Raw genomic sequence first — 15,936 nt, forward strand, 5'->3', positions numbered from 1 at the left:
ACAACCTGGCTGTTGATCCTTGAAAGCCCAAACAGGAGCATTCTCTTCAAAAGCAAGAAAGTTCTGAGGAGCTTGCTGCCCAAACCTATCTTTTTAGTTTGCTTGGCCCAAGCTGACTGATGGTTTGGGTGCACAGAAGATGCACTGTAGCTTTGGAATCTGTCCAGCTCTTATATCCTTGGCTGGATATAAGCCATATAGCTAAGGCTACTACAGCAGTGATCAATATGATGAACATTCTTAATAATTAGGACAGCTCGCAAGTCTTAGAGACTTCTGTATGGAGATTTATATCTACCTTTTCAAGACATGAAATAACCAACCCTTTTGGGCCATTCCTTCTTAGAAACAATGGTGCCTCAAATACCTGGCTAAAGGAATTAAACCTTCATCAATAGATAAATAAGACATATTTGCATTATAGATTCATACCTGTATATATCCCTCATTTCTGGAACAAACTACCACAACATTTCAAGCACAGTTGCATTTTTACTATTGTAAACCTAAATAACTGAATTGGCAGAATTAAATTCTTCCCTCTTTGAGGCTAAAGAGAACTTTTGGCTAGGCTTGTAATTGTCTACAGACTGACAGGGTAGTGCTTACTTTTAAATCTTTAAAACCAAAACCCACCCAAGCATCCATACTGAAGCAGAGACTGACACCTGCTTCATTTACACCCGCAAGAAGTGCCTAAACAGCAACCAGTACCTTTGATGTAAAGAATGGATGTAGCAGATATTTAAAAACAGGACAGTATGGAGACAAAGCAGAGTGAATGTGTCACTACATCCTCCATAGCCATACAATTACCTGCCTTTCTTTTACCAAGAAAACCCCATGAATGAGGCCCCCACTCAATAATTCTTCCACTGTCCTTGACAACTCATAGGAGCTACGAAGATATCACTGCTATAATGAATAAAAATAAATCAACTTGGCTGCTGCTGGCAAAATGGCGTACATAAAATAACAATGACAGAAAATGCATGAATAGACTGTTTAAGTACCGAAATACAGTGACAAAAGGTACACAGATCATTCAGAAGTGCTAATGCAGTTGTCTCCTTCAGTGTAAAATAATTACAGTTACAGGGATCATTCATTTCTGTTGTCCAATGTGCACAATCTATTTATTTAAGTTATCTTGTATCTTTCAGGAATTCTTGTGAGTCTGGAGTGGCTGAAATGTGCTGCAAGGATTAGTGATTTCACTCCTCACACTCAGCAGACCAGTCCATATTATCAAACCCACCCAGAATAGCTTTCTCTTTAAGCAGTGGCAGTGTCTTCTTGAAGTGATAAAATATTTTTACAGCTGCATCACAAGTAACTTAAATGTAAGCATCTGTAGCTCATTAGATATCTAAAGTCTATTAGCACTACAATGCCTATAAGTTTAAGCAAGGACTTATACTAGCCATATATTTGCTGGAAAACCTTAAAGGGGAATAACACATTTAAAAAAGGGGTTTACATAGCGTTTGATCTGTAAGTCTTTAGTTTTGCTTGTTAAGAATCAAGCTCACGTTCCAAACATCTTTGACTTATTTACCTGTTACTGTAAGCGTTTAGTATCCTCTTCAATAATCAATAAGGTGTTTGAGAATTTTAATTATTTTACCTCAGAGTTTTATATAGCCAGAGAAAGACCATCACATTTGAAAATTAAGCATGGGCTATCTTTTGTAACAGTTAAGTCACAATTCGATCACTCTACTTTGAATTACAGTTGACTAATTATGACTTGAATTTTGTTGGTACAACTGCACCAAATATGTCATTATACTCTTGACAAGTTTATCCCTCTTATGCTGTTATAGTCTCTTGGTCCTAAAGAAAGATAATATATATGCTTTTATTATTGTCTTGTAATACTGACTTCACACAGCATCTCTCAGAGGCTTTAATTTTTTTACTGTGCATGCCCACTGAACGTTGCTTACTGCCAGAAGGCCACGGCAGAGAACACTCATGTATGCCCTTAGCAAGAGGAGACACAGTTTTAATTAAGACTTGATGGAGTGAAGAAGGTGTATTAATAGCCCACAGCAGTGATTCACTATAAAGAGAAGACTTCGTTGGTCAAGTACTGGTGATTTTCCTTGATACCATTAAGTCTCAGGAGCCATTGAGAATTATTCATTCATTCATTGTCTAGGGGAATATTAAGGTAATGACGTACATGAAGTTAAAGCTGTATTTAAAGTAAAGTGTGTTTAAGAAGTTATGTGGTAGCATTGTATTTTAATACTTATAATACATCATACATACTAAGTAAAAAAAAAAATCTAACCATATGGATGACATTGCTGTTTTGCATGTGATATAAGAGATAATACACCCTCTTACCTGGTGAAAGAAATGTAGAACAAATTATATGCAAGCAGTTGTTGCATTTTTTAATCATTTCACCTTTGCTGTTCTGTATTTCCTTGAAAGGTGATTTAAGTGTTGTGTATGCAGTTTGTTTAAGGCAGTAGTGTAATGAACTACTTTTAACCTCTTGGCTATACCCTGGCCTGTTCACCACAGTAAACATATCTCCTGGAATGGCCTTCAAGTGTAAAATGAAGTGAATGTTGCATTTTACGGCAAGCAGTTTAATGACAGAATACTACAATATTTGATTTAACAATGCTAAATGAAACAGTAAAACGTCAAATTTGTTATCCCTATAAAGGAATAGGGTAAGTATGCCTTTTTCAGTTTTTTGCTTCAACGTAGTTTTTATTCTTTTTACTTATCTTTTATAAAGTTTAAACACACACTTTTGTTTCTAGTGTAGTAGCATATGTGGTGTGCATGAGCAGAGATGCACACTGAGATTACCTTCACAAAATAAACCTGGCCTTGTTCACTTTTTCTCACAGTTACAATGGCAGAGTAATGCTCCAGAAACTGGAGAACACTTACGAAGGCAGATAGGTACTTAGCAAGGAAGTCAGGTAGGAATTCAAAATCAGTGGCTTTTACTAATGAACTGGATATATTTAATGTATAGCATATATTATTTTAACTAACAGACTTCTGATAATGAATTGGATATACTATATTAACTAAGTGCAACAAGTGTGCTTTCTTATGTCCATATACACAATATCTAGACAGATAAGTAGATAAATATATGCATATTGCACCCCCCCCCCCCACACACACACACACAAGCACTCACACTCAGATTACATTTCAGCTTCCCCTACTACCAAACATGTACTACATCACTGATTGGTCGAATTCTTTGAGCAAGCTATTGGATAAAAAGATACAAAGTTACCCTTTCTATTATTACTTCTGAAATTGGTATGAAAGGTTTATACGGGATCACATTCACCTGTAGCCTTCCACTTGCTCCTTGCAATAAAATGTAGGCTTCTTTTCATAATCCTGTGGTCATAGTCTTCTGTTCATGGATGGACACCAAACATTCTATCAGCAGTATTATCAGTTAAATTAATATTTTAAGCAAGAACTTTAAAAGATGATTATTTCCTACACTGCATAATAAGATACATTACTTGTATGTTTTTGATCCTTCTCATTGTGGGTTTACACTACAGAGATCATCCTTATCTAATCTGTAGGATTTTTGGGGGACTTATTCTGGATCTTGACCTTGTCGTACCCTCTTGTTGCACTTATGTTTACATTTCTCAAAAATACAGAATTCACTGTCCCACAAACCCATCGCTTTCTGCAGAATTATAGGTGCAAACAATTGTTTCTGCTTCAGCCACTAAACTGTTAAGGGGTCACTTTATGTAAGTCTCTGTTAACATGTCTCATGTTTTATTTTCAATAATGGCTTATCAGGAAGTCCATTAGGATTCTATGTTAGACCTTATACTTTTCAACATAGTATTTCCTTGGATTGTACTTTAACTGCTTGAGTTCCAGGTGCTATTTTAGATCACAGTTTTCCAGCTGTGAACCCATTTGTTAGGGAACTTGCATGGACTGTTGCTGGGCTGACATTCAAACTTGACTCCATGTTTGAGAAGGTGTTAGAGCCATGGAGAGAGAGTACAGATGCAGTTTAAATACATTGCTGTGTCCGAGTAAGGCATGTGTGGCAGCCATGAAATGCAAATATGAGTTTAATGGTTAGGTTTAGGGGTGACTGGGGAATTTAGAGTTATGGTTATGGAGCAGAGATTGGGATTAGGGTTAAGGAGTGAAAGTGAGTTTTATAGTTAAATAGTAATTCATGAATTTAGGATTAGGGTGAGTTCCAGGAGATTTAGGGTAACGGAGCCATCAGACAATTTAGGAATGAGAGTGAGTTTTAGAGGAAGGGTTGGTAGTAAGATTTAAGGTTAGTTGTAGGGACTAGATAGGAGTTTTATGGCTAGAGTCAGGGTTCTAGATGGTCTATGTAGTTTATGAGAACTGAGTTAGTGGGAGGCTGGGCACTTTCTGTGTGAAACAAGTGGCAATGAGCAAGACAGCCATGAGTTACAGTCACACACGCACTTGTAGAAATCCTGTTTTCATTTTTACCCAACAATACTTGAGATTACACAGATTTTCAGATGAATGCAAAACTGTTTTATTTTTTATTTCTACAGATGACTTTTATCTCCATGGCCTATACTATTTGCAAATGAAAAGTGGTACAGTGCTATATAATTTCATTTCATCTCAATTAAATGTGGAATATTGTGTTTTGTTAATATTAACTTTGTTCTACACCTTAAATTACTCAACTATGTTATATCTGTTCTTAATGAAAGTAAACAGCTGGTTACCTTCTTATAGCTTCATTTTAATTCTGTAGCTCATTAAATTACTATGAATGTATACAGAATTATTAGTAATGATTTATTTAGCCAGCTTTTCATCAGAAAATGAACCTATAACCTTCTTGGGTGGCGTAAGCCAGGGAACCGTGTTGGCTAGGCTTACTTAGGCTCTTGGGCCGATAGCCTAGTACCTACCTAAGAACCTACCTATAAACCTAAAACTTCTTGTTAAAATAAATATTTAAAAATCTTACATGATCTATCAGTAAATATAACACTGCAAAGTGCATTCAACAAAAGAGATATTACCTGACATAGGAAAAAAGTCACTATGCATCTTACAGGACACACATGTCAGTAGGTCATAGGGTATAGCATAACAATGATTAAAAGGCCTTTTTTTAATATAAAACTCAGCTTTCAAGATTTGTCAGATATTCTCATTTTAATTTGAGCTAAATCATACCTTTACTAACAGAGGCAGGATTCCAAAATAACTGGAGCAGTAATACTGAGGTTATGTGCCAAGATGAGATGGTATTCTAAAATGTAAAAAAGTCACCCCCTGCTCCCTCCCCCCAAATATGCATGTGTCAGGGGATAATGAGATTACAGCTAACTATCTGAAATCCAAATTCTCTTTACTCAAATTTGTGCTAATACCTCACATTGTGATTCCAGAACATTCAATCTTACGGAATCATATTATGCATGCAATGTATAGTCCATGAGCAGATGACTTGCATCCAGCACTGACTGTAGTTGGATGTATGCATGGTATGTGGGAGGGGTGGAAGGCGTGTTTGGACTGAACTATAAGTATACTGTAGTGTATATGTGCTGTGGAATCGCAGGCAGTAGAAAAACATATGACAGTGTTGCTATATTATCAGTTACTACCAGATTCTTGACAGGTAAAATCATAAGAAATAGGTAAACTACTTGCATACAACAATGCTTTTGAACAAGATGCAATACCATTTAAATTAGTCCACATGTATGGTAATTTTCAGATCTGAAATGGATGGGCACACAGTTTAATACAAACAGGCTTCCTCTCTTTCTTTATAACTGCTATGGTGAAGGGTGAAGCTAGGCATACTCTTTGTACTCCGCTGAGTACAATTTTCAATGCATTACTTTGAGAAACCATGGCTTATTTAGGCCTTATTATGTCCACAACTGTCTAAATTAATGCCTTCCATAAGAGATTCATAGATTGAAAAAATATCTATTTAATGATTTTAGAGGGAAAGGGATGCCGAGGTGGTGCAGCGGTTAGCGTTGCAGCCTCCCAGCAAGAGGTCCTCCGATTTGATCCATGGCTGGGGTGCCTTCTGTGCGGAGTCTGCATGTCCTCCCTGTGGTCACGTGGGTTTCCTCCAGGTGCTCCGGTTTCCTCCCACATCCCAAAGACATGCTGTAGGTGGATTGGACACTCTAAATTGGCCCTAGGCATGAGTGCATGCATGTGTGTGCCTTCTGTGGAAGGTTGGGTGCTGGGCTGGCAACTCAACACCATAAAAAACTCCACTGCCAATCGTGAGCGGACAGGTGATCTGATATGGTGATCCTTAACTGGGAAAAGCCAAAAGAAGAAGAAGAGGTAAAGGGATGCAAACATTTGTTGGGGGGGGTTCAATTTTTAAATTGCTAGATGGGTTGAGAGGCAGCAATAAGAGCACATTTTTATTAAATTATATTATCTGGCTACATCCCAAGCTATTGTCTGACTTCTTTAACATTTCAGCCTTGTTCAAAAGAAACATGGTTCTCTACATCTCAAACCAGCACATTTTATCTAATGCTAAGTGGACAGATTTAGTTTCAAATCTAATTGGTCATTTTATTATGAATGTGCACCTACAGTGTGCTCAAAATAATTACTACCTAGAGCAGACTACATACTATGCACTGCATGCACATATAACTAATATACTGATAAATACATCAGCAATGTACTTATCTCTCTCAGCACCATTAGAATTCGGTATGTATAATATAGATATATTATTCATTGTGCCAATGTCCACAAGTACCACTTCAAAAATATATTTAATTTCATGAAGGGCATTTATGGGTTGATTGCTTGAGTAGCAATGACTATATCAGTAATAAATGTCATATAGTTACCACGCTCAGTGAATATTTTAGAAAACTGCTATGGTTTCTCTAATATTACAGTTCAATGAGACCATGCACTCTAACTGTGATAATATTTTGGATTTTACCTTAATGTCCTGAGGTCTAATGTGACATCCATATGTCTGATTATTAAAAAAAAGATTCTCAGTGTTTTTATCATGGATTGCAAGGACAGAAATTGCATATGTCTGAACACTGGAAATTAACTTGGAAATCCAAGGTTGACAGAGAAGCCTTAAGAAATAGCAGAGGAAACAGCTATTAATTTCTGCTGCATCATTTGTCATGATCCATTAGAGAAAAAAAAATTTACAATAAAACCTCACATGTTAACAACTTGGTTGTGATCAGTATTGCTTAATTTTAAAGTGAACATTTTCTATAATACTACATCAGAAATGTCAGAGGCAGGGCAGCAAAATAAATATAAAACATTGCCTCAGCCAGAGCTGTATCTGGCCCACCTAGTGCCTGGTGCTGGTCCCCAATCTGGCATGTCATCCCCTCAGAAAAAAGTCCACTACCTTAGTCTGGCATTGAAATCCAGATTTCTGTCCCGTCTATATCATTTTCACTTTTAAACTATAGCTAACAGCTTCCTAAAACTTCTTCACATATGAAGCACTGAAGCACTGAAGGCTGAAGTGCATTTCTTATTTCTGTTAGTACAGAAATAAAAATGCAACAGCTAGGAAATACCCTCCTTATCATGCCTCCCCCCAGCACTATGTGCCTGGGGCAGCTGCCCCTTTTGTCTGGCCATTGCTACACTTCAGGCCGTAGCTTGCTAAGTATTAAGAATATTAAAAATGCAAAAAAACTTTTGAGATTTTAAAATGTACTGTCCTCATATGTTAACTCAACTTTCTGTCTGAAGAGTGAATCATATGCACATCCTAAATGCATCCATCACTAAGTATTTTCTTTAATATCTAGTTTTGTTACATGAAAAAAGTATGTTTAAAAAAGGACTATAAATGACAATAAAATGACTGTTTTCTAATCTTTCATGTATAAACTCACTTCAGACAGAGTGTATACAGATAATTTTTAACCAGTAGTGAAATTTGTTGGAATAGAAATTTGACTAAATTATTCTAACTAGTTAAGTGATACCCTTCTATATAGATTGATTCAGCAGTGGTAATCCTTACTATGAAAATGCAAGTCCAAACATAAGGAAACAAAATTCCTGGATTGTAACTTAATAAACTTTCAACAATCAACCTAAAGAAATAAGAGAGACCACACATATAATGCATAAAGAAAATGCTAGCTATGTACTTACCATAATGCTGGATCCTTCCATTCATGTCTGTCAGATATGACTTATGACTCAAGCACCTTGTCAAATCCAGCCCCAAAAAAATGAGTGCTCCTGCCTTGTATCTCTTTAGTAATTATGTTTTTGTCATCATCTAGTGTGTAAGATTACCTCAGATCGAGATTGGTGTCAAGGAAAAGGAATCCATGCACATATTGTTAAGGAGCGAAAAAATACTTCAGGTCTTAAAAAAATGGCAATTTTGGAAGGAGGACAGGGGGAGGGTCATCTTATTAGATGAATGAGAATGAAAGGATCTGATATTATGGTAAATAACCAACATATCCTATTAAGTCAGTTTGTCTGGTCCGACTTATGGATCAGAATCCGAAGCTACAAAAATGCTGGCTTAATGATAGGAGACTGCCTTGAGGACAATGGCACCAAAGGAAGCTCTAACTCTAGAAATAGCATCTAGTTTATAGTGCTTGATGAAAGTATGCAATGTAGTCCAAGCATAAGGATAAGTTCCTTGATGTGACTTCATTGGTAGGAAGTGTCAGATGACTTGTATTTAAGTAATTAAGTTGTACTGGTTTTATTAAAGTCTGAAGAAGCGTCCTGAGCAGACGTGAAAGTGCTTACTATCCATGGAATAAAAGTTTTTATTTTATTTTTTCTGCCATTTTCTTGAACATTTTTGAGTTTTGTTACTGGTTGGCTTCAATAGTTGTGGAGTACCTGTACCTTACACTTTGCAATTTTGACTTCAGCAAACACATTGTGAACCAAAGAACTAGGGTAGCAATGTGCTGTTAACATACTTAATAATTTGTGACTTTATTGTACAAAAACATCATCCTCTGATATCATAAGGGTTAGTCTAACATACTGGCCTTTCACTAGCCCTTTTTTAGATGCTAAGGGTGACAACTGTTAAAATGTAAACGGTTGTTCGAATAAGTTGGTTTTCTATAAATGTTACTAACATACCTTCTATTAACATAATCTTTGCCTATTTCAACATCTAAATAGTTTATATTGCTTGAGTTGTAAGTATATCTAAATTTTAGAAAAGTGGTGGTGTTATTACAATATTCAACAAAGTTGAATATTTCATCCAAAGGCCCTTTCCATGCAATAAACATGTCATCCAAAAAACAGCAATATGCAGCCCAATGCTGTTCATAGTTGGAACCCAACAAATACCTACTTTCCCACTCAAGTATAATGATGTTGGAAAAAATGGGGGCACATACTGCTCCCATAGCCACTCCACATTTTTGATGGCAATACTGACCCTCAAAATACACATAATTGTTTTTCAAAATTGCTTCCATAAGAGTGGTCAAAACAAACACCTCGTTATTTGAAAAAACACCTGCTGCTACTATAGTCTTGAAACCAGTCTAAGCCTATGTCATGTGGTATGACATTGAACAAATTCACCACATCAATAGTCAAAAAAATTATGTCATCATCAAATGGCAAATTTCTTATCTTAGCTAAAATGTCCCACAAGTCTTTACAAATTTGGGAATGAGTGTACAAGCATTTTTTTAGTTTTGTATCTACATCCTTAGCTAATGGGTGAATTTTAGCTTTTGAGGCATTAACAATGGGTCATAGAGGGGGATCCACAATACTTTTGTGGATCTTTGGAAGCCCAAAAGTAGAAGGAACAAGCAGATATTCACAGGAAAGGAAAAAGTGTTCATCAAACGAAATAGAGCCCTGGTCTAACATATCCTTCAACAAATAGTTGATTTGAACATCTGATATATTAACCATGTTGATGGATGCTTCATCATAAATTCTATCATCTAACAGCATGACATTCATATGATTGCAGTAATCAGATTTAGCCATAACTATAATACCCCCCACCCTTGTCAGGCTTCATTACCTTGATACTACTATCAGAGATAAGTTTTTAAGCAATTCAAACTCACTTTTAGTTAAATTATAACAATGAGTATAACTAGAGCCATCAAGCAAGTTCTTAAATTCAAATTCACAGATTTTTTCAAAAATAACTATTGGCATCAGCAAAGGGTGGTTAAACGTGCTGCTACGCATTAATTCTTGAGTCCTCACATGGCTATTACAATTTTGAAAAAACAAACTCAAATTTAACTTTCTTGTGTACAATTTTAAATCAATCATCAAATTCTCAAAGCTTGGCCTAACAGAAGGAGCAAAATTTAGACCTTTACTCAAAAGTTCACAATGCTCTACATTAAATGTGTGCTCTGTAAAACTGTACAGTTTAAAATCACCTTTTTGGGTGGTGACAATGTAAGGTCCATTCTCATGTTCATCCGACCCCTGACTACAATTCCGCACTTCCAGATAACTTAGAATAGTTATCTTCTCTGTCTACATTGATAATTGTTCCCCGTCCTTCTCCACTGATGAAAAGGCACTTGTTGATTCACGTTGCAGTTTTGAATCTGCTCCAAACATCTCCAGGGTGCCTGTTCTAAAAGGGGATCCTGGTTTCCCTGATCAGGCTCATCACCATTATGCCGACCATGCCAATCATCAGGGGCTGTGGTACTATCATACAAAATGGAGCCAGGTAAAGGGTAGGCCTGCCCCTGGTTGTATTCCAGCCTATCCCTTTCAATTTTTTTAAGCTTCCTACACATGACATCATGGGAAACCTGGTCTGCCTTTCCTATTATTAAATCAAACTTGTCACCACATTGTGAAACAAAAGGTCCTCTTTAATGTGTTTTTCGATTTCAAGAATGTCTTTGTACAAAAAAATCCATTTCTTTACTGTTGTGCTTCATCATAATGTCCATTAATTCCCAACCCTGCCTGTCAAACAGTTCAAGCAAATCATGATGCAGGGGGAAATTTTGAGTTAAATTATTAGGGAACTTCCACAATCTAAGTCCTTTGGGTACTATTTTCAGCTTGATACACTCACTGAAGTATTCATTTTCAGTGAGTAGTTTCATGTAATGGATAACCTTGGACTCAAATAAATCCATGGAATGATTAAAAGTACTAGAGTTATGGCCATCCATTCAGGCGAGTAGAGAGCTAAATGACCCCTGTCTGCCACCAATGTGGAGCAATCAAGCAGCCCTTCAGGGACAATGAGGTAGCCCTTTAGAAAAGGGCCCACAGTACCCATAATTTTACAGACCTGCTTGGCCTCTGGGCTTGTGTCCATTGAAGGGATCAGCAGCCACTCATATCAGAAGTCAACCCAAATGGCTGGTGCTTGGATTTCCAAAACCAGAGTGACTCTGGACCCTTTTGTTTCCTCCAGTATAATCTTGGCTAGGTCTCAAATTTCACTCCAATGGCAGAAAGTGTTTTGTCATCTTGTTCACACTTCTGCATCCTTTCATAGAAGGACAAAACAAGGATGATCCGTGAATGCCTTAAGGTAGTCTGCAAAGTTGCAGCCAAGCCTGAAGTCTCACTAAAATGCCTGAGGCACTGGCCACTCCATCGACTGCAGTGTGCATGAGACGCATGGACAGGCTGGTTATATTAATCATTGTGCTAGGGGTAGTTTCCAATTGTTTCCTGAAGTAAAATGTTATGAGTCTTCTCATATAGGCAAGTACTAGTTGTGCTAAATTCCTATAAAAATTATTTATATATGTGTGTTGCAGTTCAGTACCCAAAATATATGGCTGGTTCCCTAAACTGTCTATAGCCATGGATTCCTTATTGGGTGGATGGACAGTAGCTGCATCATCATTCAACTCATTTCTAGTAGCTGCTTTCACTATTATGGAATCCACCAACAGCTACTTGGCCCAATGCTTTTTGTCCTTGGGAGACCCAATAATTTTATCTGGCTTCTGAATAATCAGTTCATAGTATCAGACTCCTGCCATGATTTCCTAATGGCTAAATCAAGTAGTTTAAAAAAAAAAAAAAAAAATGAAAAGCCCAATGGTTAGACCACAGCTGAAGATAAAAATGGAATAATCCATGTCAGGAAATAGATCACTTGCAGCTTCACAGTAGTGCTCTTTATAAAACCAAAAGTTGTAACTGAGATGTAGTAGTCAAGGTAGGAAACGGTTCACTTGGAGTTTCACACCACTTTATTAAACAAGAGTAAGCGCTTTCGCGATCTAAGTCAGCTGATCGCTTCTTCAGACTCATAAAAACAGTTAAAACATTGGTATTTAAAATATGGTTCAACCAATGAAAACACATATAGAACTATGACATAGACTAATTAAAATTGCATACATCAGTACATTAATTTGCCTTATATTCTGCATAAGATGAAATAAAATATACATATAACAGACACATTTTATGTAATAATCCATATTACTTAATGTTTTAGTGGTCTGGATTTTAAAAAAGGTTTCAAGGAAACAGCATTGTTCAATCCAGGAGACCTATCTGCCTGAAGTAGTAAAATCCATCTTTGTTCTGCTTCCTCTACCTTATTATTTATATCACCTCCCGTCTTACTTTTATTTATTATTTCTAAAACCATGAAATTAAAAATATGTTTTCTATCTTCTTCTTCCACATGTTTTGCTAAAGCACTTGTGTCTTTTTTATTTCTTATATCTCTAAGGTGTTCAAGGATACGTTCCTTTAGACACCTATTGGTTTTGCCTATATAAAAGGCATGACAGACAGTGCAGAAGCTGAAATAAACCAAATTTTGTGTTCTGCAGTCAGCATAAAAATCTATATCAATTATAAATCCTAGTGTAGGATGTTTATATGTAGATTGATTATGTAAATAGTCACATGCTGTACAATTTCTGCAAGGAAAAGTCCCCTGCCTATCAGATAGGATCATTCTTTCATTGTTTCTGGATTTATAACAGAGTTGCCTTTTTAAGGACCTCTTATTTCTAAAAGAAAAGCTGGGTCTATCTTCTAACAATTCTCTCAAGTCAGGATCCGACAATAAAACATTCCAATTCTTCTCAAAAATATTACAGAACCTTCTGATGTCACTTGAATAAGTTATAGGGAATCTAACTTTAAAATCATGACCTTCCTTTTTTATAACATCTTCTATAGTATTTGAGAAGAACGGTTTACATCTCCCATCCCTATTTTCAATAGTATATTTAGAGCTTTCATTTACATCTTTCTTACTATAACCTCTGTTTAAGAAGTCTTTCTCTGATATAGTCATTGTCTTCACAAAGCCTTCATTTGTATTATGTAAGCGGCTTATTCTCATATATTGTCCTTTCACGACATTTTTGTGTACAAATGTTGGATGCATACTAGTCTTATGTAAGATACTATTTCTCCATGTAGATTTTCTATACATCTCTGTTGTAAGTTCATCTAATGCTGTCTTCTTAACCAAAACATCTAGGAACTCAATAGATTCCCTGGAATGTTGACTAGTGAATCTTAAAAATTCAGTGGTGCTATGTAAGTACTCCACCATCTCTTGCAACTCTTCACTAGTACCATCCCATAACAGGAAGACGTCATCTACAAAACGTATATACCATACAATTTTGCCAGCATATTTATTGCTAGCACTTAATACATGATCTTTTTCCCATGCAGCCAATGGGAAATGCAGAGATATAAGAAATAAAAAAGACACAAGTGCTTTAGCAAAACATGTGGAAGAAGATAGGAAACATATTTTTAATTTCATGGTTTTAGAAATAATAAATAAAAGTAAAACGGGAGGTGATGTAAGGAATAAGGTAGAGGAAGCAGAACAAAGATGGATTTTATTACTTCAGGCAGATAGGTCTCCTGGATTGAACAATGCTGTTTCCTTGAAACCTTTTTTTTAAAATCCAGACCACTAAAACATTAAGTAATATGGATTATTACCTAAAATGTGTCTGTTATATGTATATTTTATTTCATCTTATGCAGAATATAAGGCAAATTAATGTACTGATGTATGCAATTTTAATTAGTCTATGTCATAGTTCTATATGTAGATAAAAACAAAGCTATTGCCCAAACACCAGGTAAACGTCCCAATTTTGATTTTATAGTTCTATATGTGTTTTCATTGGTTGAACCAGATTTTAAATACTAATGTTTTAACTGTTTTTATGAGTCTGAAGAAGCGATCAGCTGACTTAGATCGTGAAAGCGCTTACTCTTGTTTAATAAAGTGGTGTGAAACTGCAAGTGAACCGTTTCCTACCTTGACTACTACATCTCAGTTACAACTTTTGGTTTTATAAAGGGCACTACTGTGAAGCTGCAAGTGATCTATTTCCTGACATGGATTATTCCATTTTTATCTTCAGCTGTGGTCTAACCATTGGTCTTTTCATTCTTTTTTTTTTTTTTTTGCTTGAGGTGTATACCAGGCGTTTATCCAGCTTTTGTTTTCTTTCACGTAAATCAAGTAGTTTACCTGCTGGAGGGATGACCCAAGAAACAGGGTGCCAAGCTGTAGGCCTGAAAGAGAACCTCTTCATCCTGAAAGGGGTGGAAGTTCTGTAGGTCAGTATCCCCTCTGCCACATGAGCTCAAGGATATCGCCAAAAGTGGCATCTTCCAGTAGGGACTGGTGAAACCCTCTTGATCATGTGAGTTGGTGTCTGAAGTGCCTCCTTTCACACATCCTCTTTTTCTCAGCATCTGGGGTGTGTCCTGACAGCTCAGATGACTCCTTCTGCTGTTGAACAGTAGCTTTGAGGCCTTACCCTTGGCTCTGACCAATGGATTCAAGCCAGGGTTAAGACATGAAGGAGAGGAGTTGTAGGATAGGACTAACCAGATGGAGGTCTGTGTGTTTACTCAGTGTAGATGATATAGTCCTCACCATAATCTGACAAACTAAACAAATCTCTGCTAGATCTGAGAAGACTACCCCACTAACTGAATCTGTCACTCATGAAGATAACAGGGGCAGCCAAAGATGCCCAACACCAAGAAGGGAAAAAGAAAGAATTACATAAGAGAATAAAGGGGCTAGAAAGGGAAGGAAACAGCAATAAATGGCTGCAGAATATAACTTGTAATAGTTTTGATTAGTTTTATATTAATAAATATTGAGGAAGGCACTTAGCTGTAGCCAAGATTAAATCCAAGTCTGTTCACAATGTTGGAAAACAAGATCTGAGGTAATCTTACTCACCAGGGCATGATGGTAAAAGAATTCATAAAGGAACTTGAGGCTGGAGCACTAATTTTGCCAGGTCAGATACTACAGGAGGCTTAAGGACCCATAAGTTAGATTGAAAGGACTGAACTTAACAAAAAAGTATAATAAAACAAGCGGTCTTTTGTATGGAGCCAATGTTTTGTCATTTCAGAAAAAGAAAAAAAATCTAAATCATAGTGCAAACCATAATTTTAATATCTCTGAGGTCATGCTATTCCACCCTCAAATGAAAACAATTAAAATTAATTGCATGAGCACACACACCTGAAAAGTGCAAGCTAAAAATGTTTCAAAAATGCAGTCGACTGCAATAGCATTCCAGCAAAGGGAACTGAGGAAATAAATTAGCATTCTGAATCAATTAAAATACTGAGGTTTAACAATACAAATAACCACTCTACTTTGAAAGTGGCACTTTACAAATCATAAAGCAAATAAGCAAATAAATGTTTTACTTACCTGTACTGCATCCTTTTTATTCCAAATCAAAGAAAACATGTCGTTCGATAATTTGAAAATCCAATTTTTTCCAATGTTCCGAATACGAATCATCCTTTGATTAACAGGAGGTTTTACTCTAAAATTAGCAAATGAAAAAAGTTAAACTGCAAGGCCTTCTTAAACCAAAGGAAGAACTAAAAAATACATTACAACAAATGGTTTATAATGTCACC

The 15,936-nt window shown here is 36.3% G+C and overlaps 1 protein-coding gene across 1 annotated transcript in view; it reads right to left on the minus strand.

Moving 5' to 3' along the window:
• The window catches only part of LOC122815696 (mucin-19-like), a 1,162,279-nt gene that overhangs the window by 854,360 nt on the left and 291,983 nt on the right, over nt 1-15,936 (minus strand). Inside the window, exon 4 of the mRNA XM_044088411.1 lies at nt 15,722-15,839. Within this exon, the coding sequence (XP_043944346.1) occupies nt 15,722-15,839 (118 nt within the window). The remainder of the gene's footprint in view (nt 1-15,721; nt 15,840-15,936) is intronic.

Source organism: Protopterus annectens, chromosome 11.part0, assembly GCF_019279795.1.
Source record: "Protopterus annectens isolate FY-2018-M chromosome 11.part0, PAN1.0, whole genome shotgun sequence".
NCBI classification, from domain to species: domain Eukaryota; kingdom Metazoa; phylum Chordata; order Ceratodontiformes; family Protopteridae; genus Protopterus; species Protopterus annectens.